Consider the following 18,724-nt stretch of genomic DNA (forward strand, 5'->3'; position numbering starts at 1 on the left):
TCCACCTCCCAACACTAGAACTTAAGCTCCATCAAGGCAGGAGTTTGTCCTTTTTGTTCACCGCTGTATTCCCTAGTGCTTATTAACACAATGCCTGGCGCACAATAAGTACAGAATAAATATTTTGAGATCTTATATAAATTTATTTACAAACTTTTTTCAACAGACACTGCTATTTTTTTTGAACACTACTAGATGGCCCTCTATGGCAATCCAGTGAAAAGCATCTGAAAATATCCCCCTAGGTTGTGATCTGGAGCCCAAATCTCAGTAAGATTTGCCTAGATTATTAGAAAAAAACTTATGGGCTGGATACTGACCTTCTGCAAATTTATTTTCCAGCTCAGTGTTTCCAATGGCTTTTGCTGCTTGACACATTTGTCGAAGTAGTTCTTCCAGGCGCCTCATACAACGAATTATGCTGCCTTGTCAGAAAAGGAAACAAATCACTTGTAAAATGGAAATAATCAGGAACAGAAGAACTTTTGTTAAAAGGCAAGGAAGGCGACCATGGAATGATTAACTAATAGTACTTTGAGGAACTTCTCTTGCAGTAGATCAGCTAGTAAATTTGACAGGCTAATGCTAGGCATCAGGGAGCCTACAAAGACAAAAAAGTTTAATTCCCATCCTTGAGTAATGGTAGAGAGTGATGGATTTACTGTAACATGTTGACACTTGGTCTTACAGAGGTAAGTAAACAAAATGCCCTGGAAGTACAAGAGATGACATATAACTTGGGTCTCTTAAGAATGAGGTCTCTGTCAGGCAGTGACAAGGGAAGACCACTGAGGCAATGCAGAAAAGCCCAACAAAGGCAGCTATTCAAGGACCCTGAGTGAGGCCTACTGAGGCATCTATCTAGATGCTATTCTGTAAAGAGAATGCAACCGATTTTTAAGCAGGGGAATAACAGGATCAGATCTATCATTGTAAAGGTTCAATCGTTCATCCTTCATTATTTTGCTTTCAGTTCCATCCTTTCCTTACTGTCACCTCAAGCAGTTTTGTGCATTTTTATCCTATCTCACCCAGGTAACTATCTGCTAGTCCAAGTGTTCTCCTTATTCTCAGCTTTGGAAATCATTCTGCCTCATCAATTAGGACTACCTAGACTGAGTGTTAGACAAAAGATACAAAACCATGACCCATCCCCAGGCTATCTGAAGCTGACCAGAAACAGAAATAAACACACTAACAACCTAGTGGTTTGTTACAAACCTTTTTTTCCTGGTATTGCCAGAGTGGAAAGGCAAACAATTCTTACTGGTTACTACCTTTTTAAAAAGACTATAGCAAAATACACATAAAATGCACCATTTTAAAGCATACACCTCAATGTCACTGCCCTTTTTTATACTCAGGTTTATATCACCATTCTGGAAGAACTCACTGAGATATAATTCACATAGCATAAAATTCATCCTTTTAATTAAGTGTACAGTTCAGTGGTTTTCAGTATTATTTGGAGTACAACCATAATCACTATCTAATTTTAGAATATTATCATCACTCCAAAAGAAATCCATATCCATTAAGCAGTCATTGTCTCCCCGTTCCTCCTACCCCAGCCCATGGCAACCACAACTCTACTTTCTGTCTGTATGGATTTGCCTATTCTGGACTTCTCACATAAGTGGAATCATGCAATAGGTGGCTTTTGTGTCTGTCTTCTTCCACTTAGATCCTAAGTGTGTTCAAAGTTCATCCATATTTTAGCATGAATCAGTACTTCACTCTTCCTTACAGCTGAATACTATTCCATTATATGGATAAACCATAATTTAACCACTCAGCCACTGATGGACATTCGAGTGCACATGTTTTAAGGGCAGTTTTGCCCACAATAGGCTCATCTGGTTCTTGAACAAAAAAACATTCTAATTGAGGATAGAAATAACACATTTCTCTATCTGGAAAGAGAGCTCTACCTCCAGCTTTCTGGCATTCCCAAAAGTGGTTCCCCACAGTTCATGACCTAAATTTGATTTAATCCTCCTATTTAAGTGGTTTTAATGAGTTTGGCCGAAGGTTAGGGTCATAAATATACTTTCCTGCAGTTGTTTACCACTTGATCCCAGCTTATGCTGAAACCATTCCCAGGGGGCAGAGACTGTTGCTCACACTGCACCCAGCACAATTCCTGATCCCTTCTAGGGTCTCAGTTAACTATTCATAAAATGAGTAAGTATCAGGTACTAATTCCTAAGTCATTCAGTACTAAAACTGTTCTAAAATGTAAACACAGAAATTACTCTTACTAATAAAATGTTACTCCATTATTACTAGCAAAAGTATTTTTCAAAATAAATCTACTGGAAAATCTCTTAGATACTGACGTACCCTGTCCCACAGAAGGGTATAAAACTATGGTTACTGACAGGCATTTGAGAAGAGCATGTGGTGGGGGTAGAGAGTGGGAATGCAACACACAATGTTTGCTTTAAAAACCTGTGGCAGGCAGAAATAGCGTCAACAGTTTCAAGTGACAGTTTGTCATAGAAGCTTTCCTGATGACATGTGCTTAGTGGATAGCAAATTCTTCATGCTTTACGAAAACAATATTGTACTCTTCACTGTATGAAGAGTACAATATTGTTTTTGTAAAGAAAGAAATAGTAATGGCCCCTGTCTAGATTACAGTGGCCCTACTACATGGATTGGTTAGTAGACTGAAACCCTAGGCTGTAGCCCATACAAATATATTTCCAACTGTTACTCAAATTTAGTTTGATGGAACTAAGAAACAATTACATTTTATGACTTTTTTCAGGGTGATAACAGAGGAAATAATTATTTGTATGAAGTCTTCAAAACTCCTCAACTGAATCACAGTATAAACTCTTCTCTTACATGAGATAGTCCCTAAACATACAGTGTTACTCATTACAAGGTTAACTAGCCCCATCTAATGTCTGAAAAATACTTAAAACTACTTCTGAGGCTCATGACATGACATGATCAGACACTTGAGCGTAGCACATTAAAAAGTTCCAATCAAAAAGTTCTGCTTGTAAAAATAAAGACACGCTATAACCATGGGCTAGAGCTTTGGGAACAGTATTTTTCCAATTATATAAAGCATGTACAGTAACAAGATGAAGAGAGAATGGCTATTCTGAAATGAAAGAACAACATCTTTCAAAAAAAAAGGGGGTTGGTGGTGAGGAGAAAGTATGCTAGAAAAAGAAAATTCTATCTTAAGTAAATCAAGATTCTCAATGACTTTTTTTGATGTTTAGTTATATTTTATTTTTATGAGCTAATATATATAGTATATCCCAATTTTAGAAAAAGTATAGCTGATATAATGGCACCATGAAAATTATGCTGAAGTTAGACCCAATTTCAAGTTATAGTTATAAAGTGAAGTCCTCAATTTTCAAACTTAGCTTTCTCAGGCAAACTGTGCGTCAAAATAGCCCCACGGAATTGAAAGGAGGCAAAATACATTTCAGAAATGCTAGTATGTTGTGGAAAACATCAACTCATAGGTAGCAGAAATATAAACTGTCCTCAATTTTAGCAGTTTAGGATTTATCTTCCATATAGTGATAACTTTTCCATTTAAGCATAAGGAATAAAAAATAATCCACAAAGATAATTTTTCATAAGGCTCCCCAGATCTCCATGTCTATTGCCCTTTCATTTTTCTTAAAACAAAAACTACTCTCCACTACACACCACTATTGTTTCATGTGGTGTGTTCACCTTCTCAGAGAAGTAGGTATTATATAAATATGCGCTATTATATTTAAAAGTCTTAGAATTTAGGGATTGCCTTTGGGCCTCTAAAACACATAAGCCATCAACATCTAGGGTTCCTGTGTGTTAGGCAAAATTCACAAACGCGGTGAGGATGTCATGCTTCCCTCTACTCACAGCCTCAACTATAGCTACTCACCATGAATTATTACAGACCTGCTTACCATTCCTACAAGCACGAATTTTCAGTGGATGGAGATAGTATGTATAATTTAGGATAGTATTTAAAAGTCTCTGGGTGATCCAAAATTCAAGAATAAAGTATTATAGTTCTTAGATGAAGTTATCAACTACCATGTGACCTGCAGTCACAGAGGCCAGAATTCAAATCATAGTGCCATTCTGTACCGCCACGACCTTGGCCAAATTATTTACCTTTTTAAGTTTAGTCTCCCTGTGTAAAGTGCAAATAATATCTACTCTGATGTGCTATTTTGGTGATTAGATCTAAATTATATAAAATGCTGATTAGCACAATGTCTGGAACATAGCAGGTAATAAATAATGACCTTCCCAGTAACAGAATAGAGTATTCAGAGGACGATTCTGGGACCATATTAAATAATGATCATTTAATGGAGGCTCAGAAATAAACTTTAGGGAAAGGATTAAAACAGCATACCACAATTACAAAATAATATACTGTAAACTACAATATTTAAAACTTTAAAACCCATAAAATTCAATGCAGTAAAGGTTCATGGTTGATTCTGTGGCAGAGATGTTTAACCTACGCATCATACAAATCACTGATTCATAAACACAGTAATCTATTAGTAATAATATCAGGTAAAAAGCCTAATATGGGGTGTGTTAAAAATATAATTCTTCTCAGAACAGACTTACAAGTAATATTTTACATATTCTTATAATAATCTCTGTGAAGCCCAAGCTCATTAATTTTCATTTTTAAGAAGGGTCAACGTAACCACAATTTACCATTGTAAAAATCTACATAAGCCAATTTCTTTTACAACAAATACAGCGTTTCTAAATACGGTCTTCTTTAATTACTGTGAGTAGTATTTACTTCTTATAATTCACTTATGACCGCCCCTTATATACTTCCTTTACTTTTTCATTAAAAATTTTTTTTTCAGTTGAGTAACTATTATTAGAAATGCAACGAGGGACAGCATTTTCAACTGTGTCATTTTTTAGTGGAATTATATAGTAAGCCAATAGGTTATTACCAGGAGAATAAAACCAAAAGTAAAAACACCCACACAAACAGGACTTACTAGGATCATCTGTTTATCTGTGATTGCAGACATAGGCATAAGATTATAAACTGTTAAAATGAGCAGACTGTGTTTATTAAATAATACAAAGGGTTTATGGAGATTATTTTTGATCTACATAAGCAGAAGACTCCCTTTTATGACCAAAAACTGAAAATAAGATCTCATTCTTGTTCAGTGAATCAATGCCATCCTAAGTAGATTTCTCTTATCAGAAAAAAACGCATGCATACAAAATTTAACCATACCTTCAAAAACATCCGTCATTTTGCAGATATGGGCAAATGTAGCTCCAGTCGCCCAAGTATATACCACATCCATTAAGTGAGGTTTAAATGAGCTCAGGTAAGTCTCCTCATCAATTTCCAATTTGGCTTCTGCTGAAACTTTTGCTATTCTTTTAGCACATTCCTTTGAAGATAAAAGATACACTTAAAATGTCTTACTTATGATCTCTCTTACCACTTTTTCTTTAGGTTTCCAAAGTCAGCATTCTACAAGGTTCCTTTTTCTTCCTAGGTAATAAGCCCACAATTTGGATATTCTGCTTCTAAGTAGCCACAGTGCCTGTTAACACTGCTAAGGGATCAAACAGCAAAGCTTTCCCACTATGTTAAAGTCCTTAAGAAAAACATCAAGAGCAAGACCTTCTACAAAAACCAGAACTCTTCATTAAAACTATTCAAGAGTAACATTTAATAATCTCTAATTGTTTCATTAGCAAAATAAAGATAACAATAACAAAACAGAGAAACATAAATCTTATGGGCAAAAAGATGCTATTTCCCCAAATATACTTTTAAAAATGTAAATCTCAGTATTTTCTTTTCCCTACAATGAGAATTTAGATTCATTCTTTACTCCTCGGTAATCTAAAAGGTCAAAAATTCCTAGAGCAATAAAGATTCCCCTGGTTCTGGAAGTTTAAATTTCTTATAAAGACACCAATTCATTACTATGAGCTACTGTGGCTCTGAGGACCCAGAAATAAATCATTTCTTAGTCTAAAACAGATTTTAAAACCTGATTTTAAAATTTGTTGTAAGGTAGGATGAAAAAATGTACAAAAAAATAAGCTAACTAAAACCTAGCCCATCTAGATGCCATTCATAGCACCAAGGAAAATGATGCAGGCACTGAATTGTTAGTATGGCCTATCTACATACGCAATGCTAAATCTGCATTCACAGATACTCACTCTATACAATTTATCATATTCGTGGGGGAAAATGTTTAATTTTTAAAATAAAAATTAGAAATGATGTTATCAAAATAGCATTAAATGACAAGACTAACATCAAATGACATATTTAATCCTGAAGGAAGCTGTCTCTGTGGAATGATAAATACTATGATTAGACTGTCAAAAACGTTTATTTCACAATATACTATTCACAAAATATGTAGTTCAAAAAACCTTACCTGCATTTGACGAAGTGGTCCGGCTAACTGCTCTGTTAATTTTGGCATCTCACTAGACTGTAAAAGAAAACAGAGTAGATGTAAAAACCCAAATTTAAAATGCAGTATTTCCCACCTGCTTTAACAAAAACAAAGCTTTCATGATATCCATTAATTTCAAATTATAAGACCTCAGTCATTAGCATTTGGTGTTTCCAATCAACTTCTAGGTTATGTAAGCAAAATTATCATTCCTCTCATCCTGAATTATATTATGCTCTTATATTTCAGAGGAAAAGATTCCACTTCTAAATTTGTAAAGTGTGCTATTTTCTGTCCCCATAAATGGAACTGAAGGAGAGCAAATACTGTAAACATGCACAGTAGTTTAGTTACATCAACATTTATAAACTGTTGTATCACTGTTTGATTTTTGAAAGTTTTGGCTTCTAGGCAATTCTCAATCTGTAGAAACTGAAAATCTGGGATAAAGAACATTATAAATAATGCCCTCAATTTTAATTTTACTCAGCTCTTTCTAGCTCTCTAACTACTTTTAAGACAGTTAAAAGTTTAGCATGAGTTTTAGTATTCTTAATATTGTCTTCCCAATAGTGAAAAGTCCATCAACTTCTCAATTAGAATAATAGGAGTTTCAGGTCTATTACTAACTTGTCATATGAACTTAGACTAGCTGCTTGAATTCTGTGTGTTGGGTTTTTTTTTTTTTAAGGTTTAAAACATTTTTTTTCTAATTTTTTTTTGAGGGGGAGGATTACGTTTATTTATTTATTTTAATGGAGGTAATGGGGAATGAACCCAGGACCGTGAATGCTAAGCATGCACTCTACCACTAAGCTGTACGCTTTCCCTGTTGGCTTCTTAAGCTGTCAAAGAGAAACAATAAGCTCAGATCCTCAAAACCTATTGGATTGTGATTAGAATAAAGACATTATTAAGGGGCAAATTTTGACAAAGGTAGACTTATTATACAAAAATAAAATTATTATAAAAAAGGTAATGTACGTATCCATGTGTGAAACATGATTTAAATTATATGTAAATTCAAAAAAGCAATTACAGATTAGTTCCAATAGATCTGCCTTTATATTAAGCATCAGTATACAGTATACTGGACTTCGTTTTGATATGTAACATGAATATATACATATACATATGTATATAATGTAATAAATCATGAACCAGGTTATTATTCCTGTTAAAACAAACAAAAAATTGTGATGAATCAGAAAAAAGCAAAATGGCCAGAATGAACTCAACATCTCAGTTTAAAAGTGAAAAGAACACAAGACTGTAAATATCTTTGATACTGAGTCCGTTCATGGTCAACAGCAACCCCATCCCCTTGGTGATTTCCATCTGCCTCCTCTGCTTTACTTTTCTCCAAAACCCTCTTTCCTTTTTACATAATATATGTATACTTTATTTCTTTATTGTTTATCTTCATCCACTAGAATATAAGTATCATGAAAGCAAAAATTTTTGTTGTCTCTCTAGTGCCTAGATCTCTGCATTGCACAGTGGGTGGTTAATAAGTACTTATAAGTACCTGATATTTATATTATAAAGACTACATATAATCTTTAAATTACTCTGAATAATACAAATGATATAAAAATGTGGGGGCACAGTTTTAGAAGCAACATATTTTTAAACAGAAGTTACATATCAAGCAGACCATATATTATTTATAATAAGTATCTTACTCTATTTACCTTTCTTTCTGAATAGAAAGCATATTTTTAAAAGTATTAACAAAATATCCAATTTGATGTTGAAAGGCACCACCATAAGAATTGATGACACCACATATAACACAGTATGGCTTCACTGAACAAATCTTAACTACATATAGTGACATCTTGGCCCAAGACTTAAGAAGAATTGTGGCCCAACACCTGTGAGGAGGTAACATATTTGGCCTCTCAGAAGACAGGATTTTTGTAGTGCGACATTAAAAAAGAAAGAAAGAGCACAATATAAGCAATTAGCCACAAGACAAAGTCTGACACAGGCAGAAGACCACCAAACTCCAAATAATCTCTAAATCTTAGATTTGTTCAAAGAAAATTGACAAACATTCTTAACAATTATCTTGGAAAATGATACAATAAAATTTCAAACCTAAGGCAAACAATAGCCAAACAAAACATCCTGTAAAGAAATGCATTCCTCATGTGCAAATTAAGTTACTTCATAGGTGCATAATAGGCATTCTCAAGAGCAGAAATCGTTTTTGGATTACTATGCTATTTGTTAATCATTGTCACTATAGTTATAAATCTAATCTGTAATCAGAGAGCTGAGAGGAAAATACCTACCTACTTCAAGAAGTTACATATTTTATATGGTTAAAAATAAGGAAATAGTTAACAAGTAAACAGATCAATGGCAGAACTGAAAAAAACAATTTGTCTTACAATTTACTACTTAAAAGTTTAACTAAATGTAAAAGGTTCTCTAAAAATTTAGATAGCAACATTAAATTATTTTTAGAAGGTAAATGTCCTTGTCTTACTATTTTGTCTGTTGCATGCACAATGAATACAGTTTTAACTTTGAAATGTGAAATATGCATTTTACTTTCTAAAACAAATCATACTACCTTTTGGAATAAACAATGATTAGTGTTCTTATGGTTTTCGATCCAGCACTTCATTTTTTGATTTCTCAAGAGCTGTTAAAAATCAACTACTCACATGAAAAAAATGCTAAACCAACAATGAGAATTTTATGGCTATTACCTCAAATCTTAGCTATGAAAACTAAGACTTCAGCCTCTAGCTGGATCAGCTGCTTCACAGTTATTCTTCAAGAGTGGGAGGAGGGATAGTACTTCAAAATTTCATTCCCCATACATTTTTACTAGTTTTTCCCGATTTTACCTTTTCTTTTTCTTTCTAGGACTGATTAGGCTACACCTTCAAATAATACATTGGGTTATAGAGCAAATTTATAACTTGGAAGCTGATTAATGATGACTGTCTACAAATAGAGTTCTATTTTACTCTCTCTTTTGATAATATGCATTTAATTATTTCTCTCTTATACTATATATTCGTGTTAAAGTTATACTGATTTCTAATTAACATTACTCATGTAAATATAAAGTATATTTTATCATTAAAAATATCCACAGTAATACTAAATTATAGGGTTGTAAATTAATTTCTTAAAATAAGATGTGCTAAAATCTATTAACTCACATTCTCTTGAAACACAAAGCAGCTTAGTAGTGCTGTTGCCTGTTCTGCAGATAGGTCATTGAAAAGGCCATTAAACATCATCTCAGTTAGAAGAAGTTCATCAGCACTATACCGCCATACGCAAAAAAAAAAAAAAAAAAAAAAAAGAGAATAAATTCCAAATGTCAGAATACAAAAACACACATATGTACCCACACAACCTTAAGATGTAGTTTTAAATAAAATATGTTATTTGGCTATGAGGAGTGACAAAGATTTACTGAGGAAATGGCAGGTCTTTATACTTACCAATATATAAATAATAAATGCAAAATGGGTGTTTCATATAAAAAGTAAACGTCAAAATGTGCATATTCACTGCAATAAAGAACCATTTCTTAACTCTTAGAATACAGAAAAAAAGTCACTACTATTATTCAGGCCCAAGGACCTTTTTGACTGTTTTCAATTCTAAGTTATTTCATAAATAATTAAAAAAACAAAGACAATGAAAAACTTTATTAGAATCTTAATTAGAATGTACCCATAGCAGACACATATTTTATCGTTTCCCAGTGTTGAGAATGTAACAAATTGCTGCTCAACTGTCATTCATGAATCTGGACTATATCCACCTAGTAAATACAATTCCATATTTCAAACATTTCTCTAATAGGTACTAGCTCATCATTACTTCTGTTTCTTCTTGCACTTACATTGTTGAAACATACTATTGACTCCAGATTTTAAATATATCTTTTAGGTTTTAGCTTATTATTATTTTTAGTTCTTCTTTTGCATCATCTAAATAAAATATTTTAAAAGACTTGACAAGTCATAATTTCACTGAAGAAAGGCCATCTTCTTTGCTCTATTATTGTACAGCATTTTCACATCCAGACTTATATTATAAAGATAACAGATTTATATTACAAAGATAAGTGATCAATCCAATAAATTATTCTCATCTTTTTATCATCAGTTTATCAGTTTCCTTGTACTTACAACTATCTTCAGTATTTGACTACCTAAGAACTGTATCAAGGAAATGTTAGCACACCAATCATAAAAGATGAAAAATACAGTCACAAGTCCTTTTTGGAAAAATGGGATGGTCCAAGTTCTTATCAGAAAACATTACGTAACTGAAGTCTCTCCTGTCGAACATAAAGGAGAGTAAAACTAACAAAAACTTTGAATTTTCTTCCTGATCTTAGAAACAGATTATCCACTCACTGATTGAGTTGAGAATTTACCTAGGACCTGAGATTTTGCTTATATGATCAATCTCATCATTATCACCTTGCCTAGAGTGCTTTTTGTCTCTGTGTTAATTCTCTGATTTGTGTAATAATTGCAAAATATCTTTTTCTGTTATTTTTACCTTTACCATCATGGGGTAGAAAAAAAATTCTGAATTCTCAACTGTGTTCAATGAAAGCTAAAAAAGACTACAAAGATGGTGTCTTTAGAACAAAATCAAGGTTCCATATAGCATCTTACATTTATATAAAGGTTTAATGGATCCATCCATTCAGTAACTGTTAAGGACATTACTCTAAAAAAAAAAACAAATGACAAACTTTCTATTTTGGGGAGGAACTCTAAAAAAGAATAAAGCCACGAACTATCAAACTTTACAAACAGTTATAACTATTCAAAAATAAAGTAAAAAACAAAATTTAGGTTCCTAATGCAAAACTGACAGTTAAATCAAGCCAAAAGGACAAAAATACAAATAAGACAAGACTACTTCTACACTCTAATGTGTGAGGCAGACAAGAAAGACAATAATCACAGGACAGCAATTTAACAGAGATTTACATAGGCAACTATAAAAAAATGTTGAGAGGTCTAAAATCAAATTGAAGAAGCTAAAACCAAGTTTTGGAAGATCTCAAAAAAAAATACAGGAAAGGGGAGTGAAGGAAAGGTCATGCTAAATGAAAGAAACACCATGTGCAGACAAAAAACAGGCTAGAGAGGGAAGGGCAAGAATATACTAAATTATGGAATTTATTCTAAAAGCAATACAAAAATCATTGAGAGACTTTTATCTAAAGAGTAACACGGTGGGATTTGTGCTTTGGAAAGAATATTCTGAAAGTAAGAGTATAAAATATGGGTTGTAGAGACTTAAGACAAGAGTCAACGAATAGTCAGGAGGGCTACTGCAATACTTCAGACAATAAACATTAGTCAGTGGGAACAGTTAAAACAGCATGGAGGTAGGAGAAAACAATCAGGAAGATGTGGGAAGACAGTAGGAAGAGAGAGAAGGAGTTGAAGATGACTCTCCAGTTTTTGCCTTCAGTGGCAGGGTCTTATTTATTCAGCAAGACCGACAAGAGGGAGAGGCAAATTGGGGTGAAAGGTAACATACTTTGATATGTATTCTTGTTCCCTCTCTCCCTAAATATTCTATTTCAGGATAAAATCAGTATCTTTTCTTCCAAGGCTAAATCTAGCTGCAGACATCTGAGAGAAATTAATTTCTTTATTAATTACTAAATACTACATAATATCACAAAGAAATAATTTCAGTAACATTAACTTTGGCATACAAATCAGCAGACCAGTGTTGTGGTCTAGATTTAATCCTGGATAAATTATTAACTTTACAGTGCCTAGGTGTCTTTAATTACAAAGTAGGAAAGCTTAATTTTATCACAGGTTGAAGGAAAACTTCAAGCCTGTGGGCCAAGTCTAACTGAAGAAATGTTTCATTTGGCTTGCACAGTGACTTAAAAAAACAAAACAAAACTGGAGTTAGCTTGTAAAAATTTAAAAATCAAGAGACTGCATCTAAAATTCTGGATTTGGGGCTTTTTTAAGTTGAAAAATCTGATATCACATTATTCTGTAATAACTGACTGGTAATGGGTAGTCACTGACCCCTTTTTGGTGGCCAAGAATTGTCCTGTTTGCCACAGAATTGTGGCCCCTTCAGACATCTGAATTCATACCTAAACTGTATGAACAACAAGAACAGTATGAATAAGCCTTCTTCAGGAATGTCCAAAATCATATACAAGGTTTGTAATTCTCTGGCCCCATCTACTAGGGCCATGGTGAGAACATAAAAAGCTGTTTCAAAATGTCTTTTATGGACTCACTGAGAATATTCATGACTACAGCAAAACATTTATCTTCAGGATGATGGCAATCACATAGGACCCTGAGCCAGACCATCCAATGGGCCATTCCAGAATTTCTGACCCACAGAAACCACCAGGGAGAATGAAATAACTGTTGTTTTTTTTAAGTTATATAGTTTTAAGGTCACTTGTAATGTGGCAAAGATTATCAAAATAGACAATAACTTATATCCAATTGACAGTAGCTAATATCCAGTTTTAAACTGAGGTCTGTAACATGCTATACTATAATACTCTAGTCCAAAACTTTACATAAAAAAGGGTAATGATTATTAGATTAAGTTTCAAGGTGGGAAAACATTCCTAATTGCTAAAAAAAAGTATATAAAATCATGTATAAAACTAAGATTACAATCATGTAAAAATTTCATAATGCATTAAAATAAAGAGGAAATATATGTAAATGCTAATGGTGTTTGTGTTAATTAGTCAGATCCAAGAGATTTTTATTCTCCCTTTTTAAATTTTCAACTTCATGGTCAAAACCTGTATTTAACATGAGAGGTACTATACAAACTTTCTATTTTTAAGACAGCTCTTCTGCCAAAAGATCAATAGCCCTCTTTAAAAAAAAACAGTTCCCATTTGAAAGTCAGTTTTCCAGAACAATCAAGTTTTACCTGCTTATCTCACAAGCCACTCGTCCTTTCATCTCTATGACATCAGAAGATGTAGCAAATCCCAACCTCCTTAAAACACGTTTGCGACATTTGAGCTCATCCATTTGTAAGACAGTTCTTGCTTTCTTTAGTTCTCGCTTTGCAGATTTAATATCTATAGCAATCTAAGGCATATAAAAGTATAAAGGAAGTTCAATAATAAAGCAAACAAAATGAGATTTAGTCACGAAACGAAACAAACTATTACACTGGGGGGCGGTGAAGGGGAATATAGGAGCTTCTTAGATACTGTCCCAGGATATTACACAAGAGGAATGATGTATCTGAGGTTATTAAATATCAGCAAAAATGTTAACTATATGGGAAATATAAAATATCCATTTCAAAAACACGAGGCAGAGCAGGGAGATTTAGGAGTTGTTAAAAGCTTAAGAAGTTGGGCATAGAGCATGACTCTTGCTTAAATGAGGAGGGTAAGGAGGAAGGTCTAGAAGGAGAGGACTGAGGTGGTTGGCCATAAGCTAAATGAGGTAACCTGCAGGAACCAGAAAGTCAGTGCGAATTAGGATAGGGTCTCCCACGACAGGATGCATAAGATACCCATACTCCTAAAGTAGCAATCACATCAGCTCCAGCTTCTCATCCTTAGGGAATCAGGGGGTAACTTAGACAACAGGGAAAGAAAGATGAGAGTATATGAAGCTTGTCTCTTGACTACTTCTATTTTCCCCATGATTCCTGATGCCCTGAAAAGTATTCCTTCTATTTGCCCCGGATGGAAATGGATTTAGCAGAGAGAATAGGTCTTTATTCTATAGACAGAGATAAAACTTAAAGGGAAAATCAATTTTGAGGTCATCCTTTAGAGTGGATGAGATTTAAAATTCCGTTAATCTGTAAACATTACATACTTTTCAACTGTGACAGAGGATGATAGTGTAAGAGCAAGAAAATACTGGGATCCTGAAGTGGAGGCCTGAAGTTCAGAGAAACATTGACAAAGAAGTTCAGGATTAAGTTGAAATTCTGACTCTGGAATTCTGTAGATAATTTATTAAGCTTCAGTTGAGGAGTAGAAATGATAAAGGCAACGACAGTAGTCAGTAACTGGCATTTATTGATAGCTAACGATGTACCGTATTTCCAGTGCTTAACATTATTTCATTTAATTCTTACAACAATCATAAGAGGTAAGTAACTAAAATTAAATCTGCATTTTACAGATGAGAAAACAGAGAGAGAGAGAGATTACTAAGTAAACTGGTCAAGCTAGTGACAAAGCTAGTGAGTGATAAAGACGGGGTTCAAAAAGGCTGTCAGAATCTAGACTCTAAACTCTTGGCAGTTATTTATATTGCTATGAACAGATGTGCTGTCATAACACTATGAGGCTAAGAAGCAACACTTCCTATGTTACTTCCTAGGTAACTCTATGCTACTACCTAGCCTGACTTATCAGGGCTATCAGAAAAAAAAATGTTTCCTAAAGTTTCTTTGATTGAGTATACCAATAATATGAGCAGAACAGAAGACTGTGCTAAGTACTCAGAGGTATATAATGCCTACTAAGCTGGTAGAAAAGAGTCTACTATTTAGGATTTTTATCTAAATAAGTTTTATATTGATTACATGTTGAAATATATTTTGGATATATTGAGTTAAATAAAAATCTTATTAAAATGAATTTCATCTGTTTCTTTTCACTTAGAAAAATGTGACTACTAAAGAATTTAAAATTACTTAAGTAGCTTGTATTATATTTCTATCGGACAATGCTATTCTGCATCTTTTTTTTTTATTGATTCATAATCATTTTACAGTGTTGTGTCATATTCTGCATCTTTTTCTACACACTTTAGAAGAACACAGATATCCGTGCCTGGGGCTTTTCCCACAGTAGTGAGATCAGCTTCCTTTTCCACTGAATATATTAAGACTTCTCTTCCAAAGAGTACATATATATTTACCTCACTCTTCTTAATAGCTATATTGATTTTCACTATGAATATATGCATAATTCATGTATTTAATTCTCTACTGATGAACACTGAGGCTGTTTATATTCATTTCCTTTTACAAACAATGGTAACTCTTTGTAGTATTCCTTCATTAGGAAATACAATATAAGCACATTACAGACAATGGGGGCAGGGGAGATATAATATAATTTCACTGCTCAAAGACAACCACTTAAGGTTTTCAACTTTTCCAGTGTATGTTTTTACTTTTACTAAATTGTAATCACAGTCCACATTGGTTTTAGGTCCTACTTTTTTCATTTAATGCTCTTTCACAAGGAAATATATTTTTCATGTATTGCAGAATCTTCGTAAGTTTATTTAGCCAGTCTTTCAACCAGACACTAGGGTCTTTTTCAGTTATATCTCAGTAGTTCATATGATGCCTCTCTCTGTGGTTTCAAACTACCTTCTCCATGGATACTTTCCAGTCACCATTCAACCAAACTCAAGTCTCTGTTCTTGTGTTTGGGAACTGTTAAGGCTGACTCTCCAGTGACCATGTAGGGAGTTAACTGGAAGCATCAGGGGAGCTGCTGCAATGGTCCCAGTGAGAGATGAGCAGGCCAGGATCACAACTGAATATACAAGCTTTTTGTGTCTCAGTTTCCTCACCTTGAGAAGAAATCTTCATGGTGTATTAAATGTTTACTGAGAACACACCTGCTGTGGCCAGCGTGGCACAGGGCCACATTATGTTAGTTCACAAAAAGCTAGAAAGAGGCAGTGCTGTAAAACTACGCACCAAACACATTACTCTATTAAGCCAAGAAGTTCCTTATCATATTATTTATTCAATAAATACTAAGTATCTACTTTATAAAGGTAGATCATTACAGGAGATAAGGAAGAGTACAAATAAGCTAAAATGAAACACCTGAACCTAAGGAGCTTAAAATCTAGTTTGCCAGACAGGAAGACAAATGTGATGTAAGTGGCAGGTGACAGAAGTTGAAAAAGCATAGCAGTAAGGACTTACAAATTTCAAGGAAGAAATGACATTTATACATACAAAAGATTCTAGTTGGAGAAGTGGATAGTGGGAAGGAATATGCTCATCTTGAAAAGTTTTCTTCTAAATTCTTTATTCAAAATGGCTGTAAGAATGCTTTTACTGGTTAGAGAATATAGCTAATTACCCTAAAAAGGTGAACTACTACTTCATACCACTAGGATGGCTATAATTAAAAACACAGACAATAAAAAATGTTGGTGAAAATGTGGACAAATTGGAACTCTAATAAATCGCTGCTAAGAATGTAAATAGTATACCCACTTTGGAAAACAGTTTCTCAAAAAGTTAACATAGAGTTAATCTAACCCATCAATCCTACCCAATTCTACCCAGGAGAAATGAAAACATATGTCTGCACAAAAACATGTACACAAATGTTCATAGTAGCATTATTCATAATAGCCAAAAGTGGAAAAGCTCCAAATGTCCATCAACTGATGAATGGTTGAACAGAATGTGGTATACACATACAATGGAATATTTTTCAGCCATAGAAAGGAATACATGCTACAATGTGGATCGTTTGTGAGGACATTATGCTAAGTGTGAGAAGGCAGACACAAAGGCCACATACTGTATTATTTTATTATTTGCAATCTACAGAATTGGCAAATCAACAGAGGCAGAAAGTAGATCTGTAGTTGTCAGGGGCTGGAGGTTAGGGAAATGGGGAATGACTGCTAATTGGTCTGAGGTTTCTTTTTGTTAGGGAGAATGCTCTGGAAATAGTGGTTATGGCTACAGATAGCTGAATATACTAAAACCCACGAAGTGTATGCTTTAAAAGAGTGAATGTTATATGAATGACATCTCAAAATGATCATCTTGTTTTGCTTTTATGAGTTGACAGTTTACTTAAAAAATAGCTAGACATTTTCCTGTTTTACCTGATGAAACCAACAGGAAAAGAAAATGAAAAATATATACTCATTTATTTAGTAAAATACACAGAATTCTATGATAAAAAGTAAGTCTCTGCCATACCTGTGCTTTTTTTTCACAAAGAGTATACACAGTTTCCAAATTTGGATCATTATGAAGTGGGTGAGAATACATTCGATGCTCAAAAGCCTCTACTTTCTGGATGACTTTTTTCAGCCCTTGATCTTGAATGCCCATGTCATCAATAGGATCTAATAAAGGAACACCATCAGGAAAACGCTTCTGAACTTCCTGAAAGAAAATATTTTAAATTCATTTTTCATCTTACAGATAAAATTAGTTAAGACTAAACTAAATCAAATTTCCTTTTATGTTTATTCTATGCACACAGACATAAAGAGGATGCTATATGTATAATTTTGCATTTCCCACTTAGAGTGCATTTTTCTACTGCATTCGTTTATGAAAAGTCCTTTTAAATTATTTTACTATGGTTTATTGATATGGAGATGTATAATAATTTACTAATATTTCTAATATTTAGAGCTTAATAGGTCTGGCTGTGGTAAAACTTATTGGATAAAACCCCTTTTTGTATATTTAGGTTGTTGTAATTTTTTGCCATTATAAATAATCCTGTATCAAACATCTCAAGTATAAATTCTTTTCAATATTCTGATTATTTCCTTGGGACTGATTCCTATGGAGGGCACTCTGGAGTTGAAAGATACAAAGTTTTTCAAAGGTCAAGATCCCTACTGCTAAAAAATTTTGTTTTAAACGTGATTGAACTGTTTAATGAGAATGTGAGTTCAGAGAAGAGATAGGTCACTGTAGGCTGGTATCCCACTGGGAGACTTCTGGTGTCTTGGACAGGCTTTAAAGGTAAGACAGGATTTGGCCAGTCAGTAATTAAAAAAAAAAAAGAAAAGAAAAGAAAAGAACAAGAACAAGAAAAGAAAAAACAGAAACGGTTAAACACAATATTTTTTTGTAAAATTGTCAAGAGAATTATTCATTTCAGGAAACCTACCTACGGACTACAGCTTAAAAATTCCTACTCTACACTGAAAGCATCCTGTTTCTCAGATTCTAGTATAGTGTCTTTGCTACACAGTGAATGCTTTTCAAATATTTATTGACTAAATAACCAACAAAGTTTCCTTAAATTAAATTATAAAGTTTCAATTTTTCATACTGAAAATAAAACTATCTCATCCATCTATTAACTATATTAAAAAGTGGTTAAAAGCCCTGGCACCTGATTTTATACATAAAACTTTTAATATATCTATAATTATCTTCACTCATAATGAATAAAGCAAAACATATTTAACATACAACAGTGGGCACACTTTCCTTTGTAAACCCTCCTTTAAATTCAATTTGTTGGCAGATTTAGAGATGATAATCTACAT

The 18,724-nt window shown here is 33.5% G+C and overlaps 1 protein-coding gene across 2 annotated transcripts in view; it reads right to left on the reverse strand.

Moving 5' to 3' along the window:
* The window catches only part of MTREX (Mtr4 exosome RNA helicase), an 81,163-nt gene that overhangs the window by 1,397 nt on the left and 61,042 nt on the right, over positions 1–18,724 (reverse strand). The window contains exons 21-26 of one of the 2 annotated variants that reach the window (XM_006205998.3): positions 17,409–17,597; positions 13,392–13,555; positions 9,635–9,740; positions 6,429–6,485; positions 5,255–5,417; positions 321–425 (exon numbers count right to left, since the gene is read on the reverse strand). In XM_006205998.3, the coding sequence (XP_006206060.1) occupies positions 321–425; positions 5,255–5,417; positions 6,429–6,485; positions 9,635–9,740; positions 13,392–13,555; positions 17,409–17,597 (784 nt within the window). Of the gene's footprint in view, positions 1–319; positions 426–5,254; positions 5,418–6,428; positions 6,486–9,634; positions 9,741–13,391; positions 13,556–17,408; positions 17,598–18,724 lie in introns of those variants that run through there. The other variant, XM_072958672.1, reaches the window with a different exon arrangement.

Source organism: Vicugna pacos, chromosome 3 (assembly GCF_048564905.1).
Source record: "Vicugna pacos chromosome 3, VicPac4, whole genome shotgun sequence".
Classification (NCBI taxonomy): Eukaryota; Metazoa; Chordata; class Mammalia; order Artiodactyla; family Camelidae; genus Vicugna; species Vicugna pacos.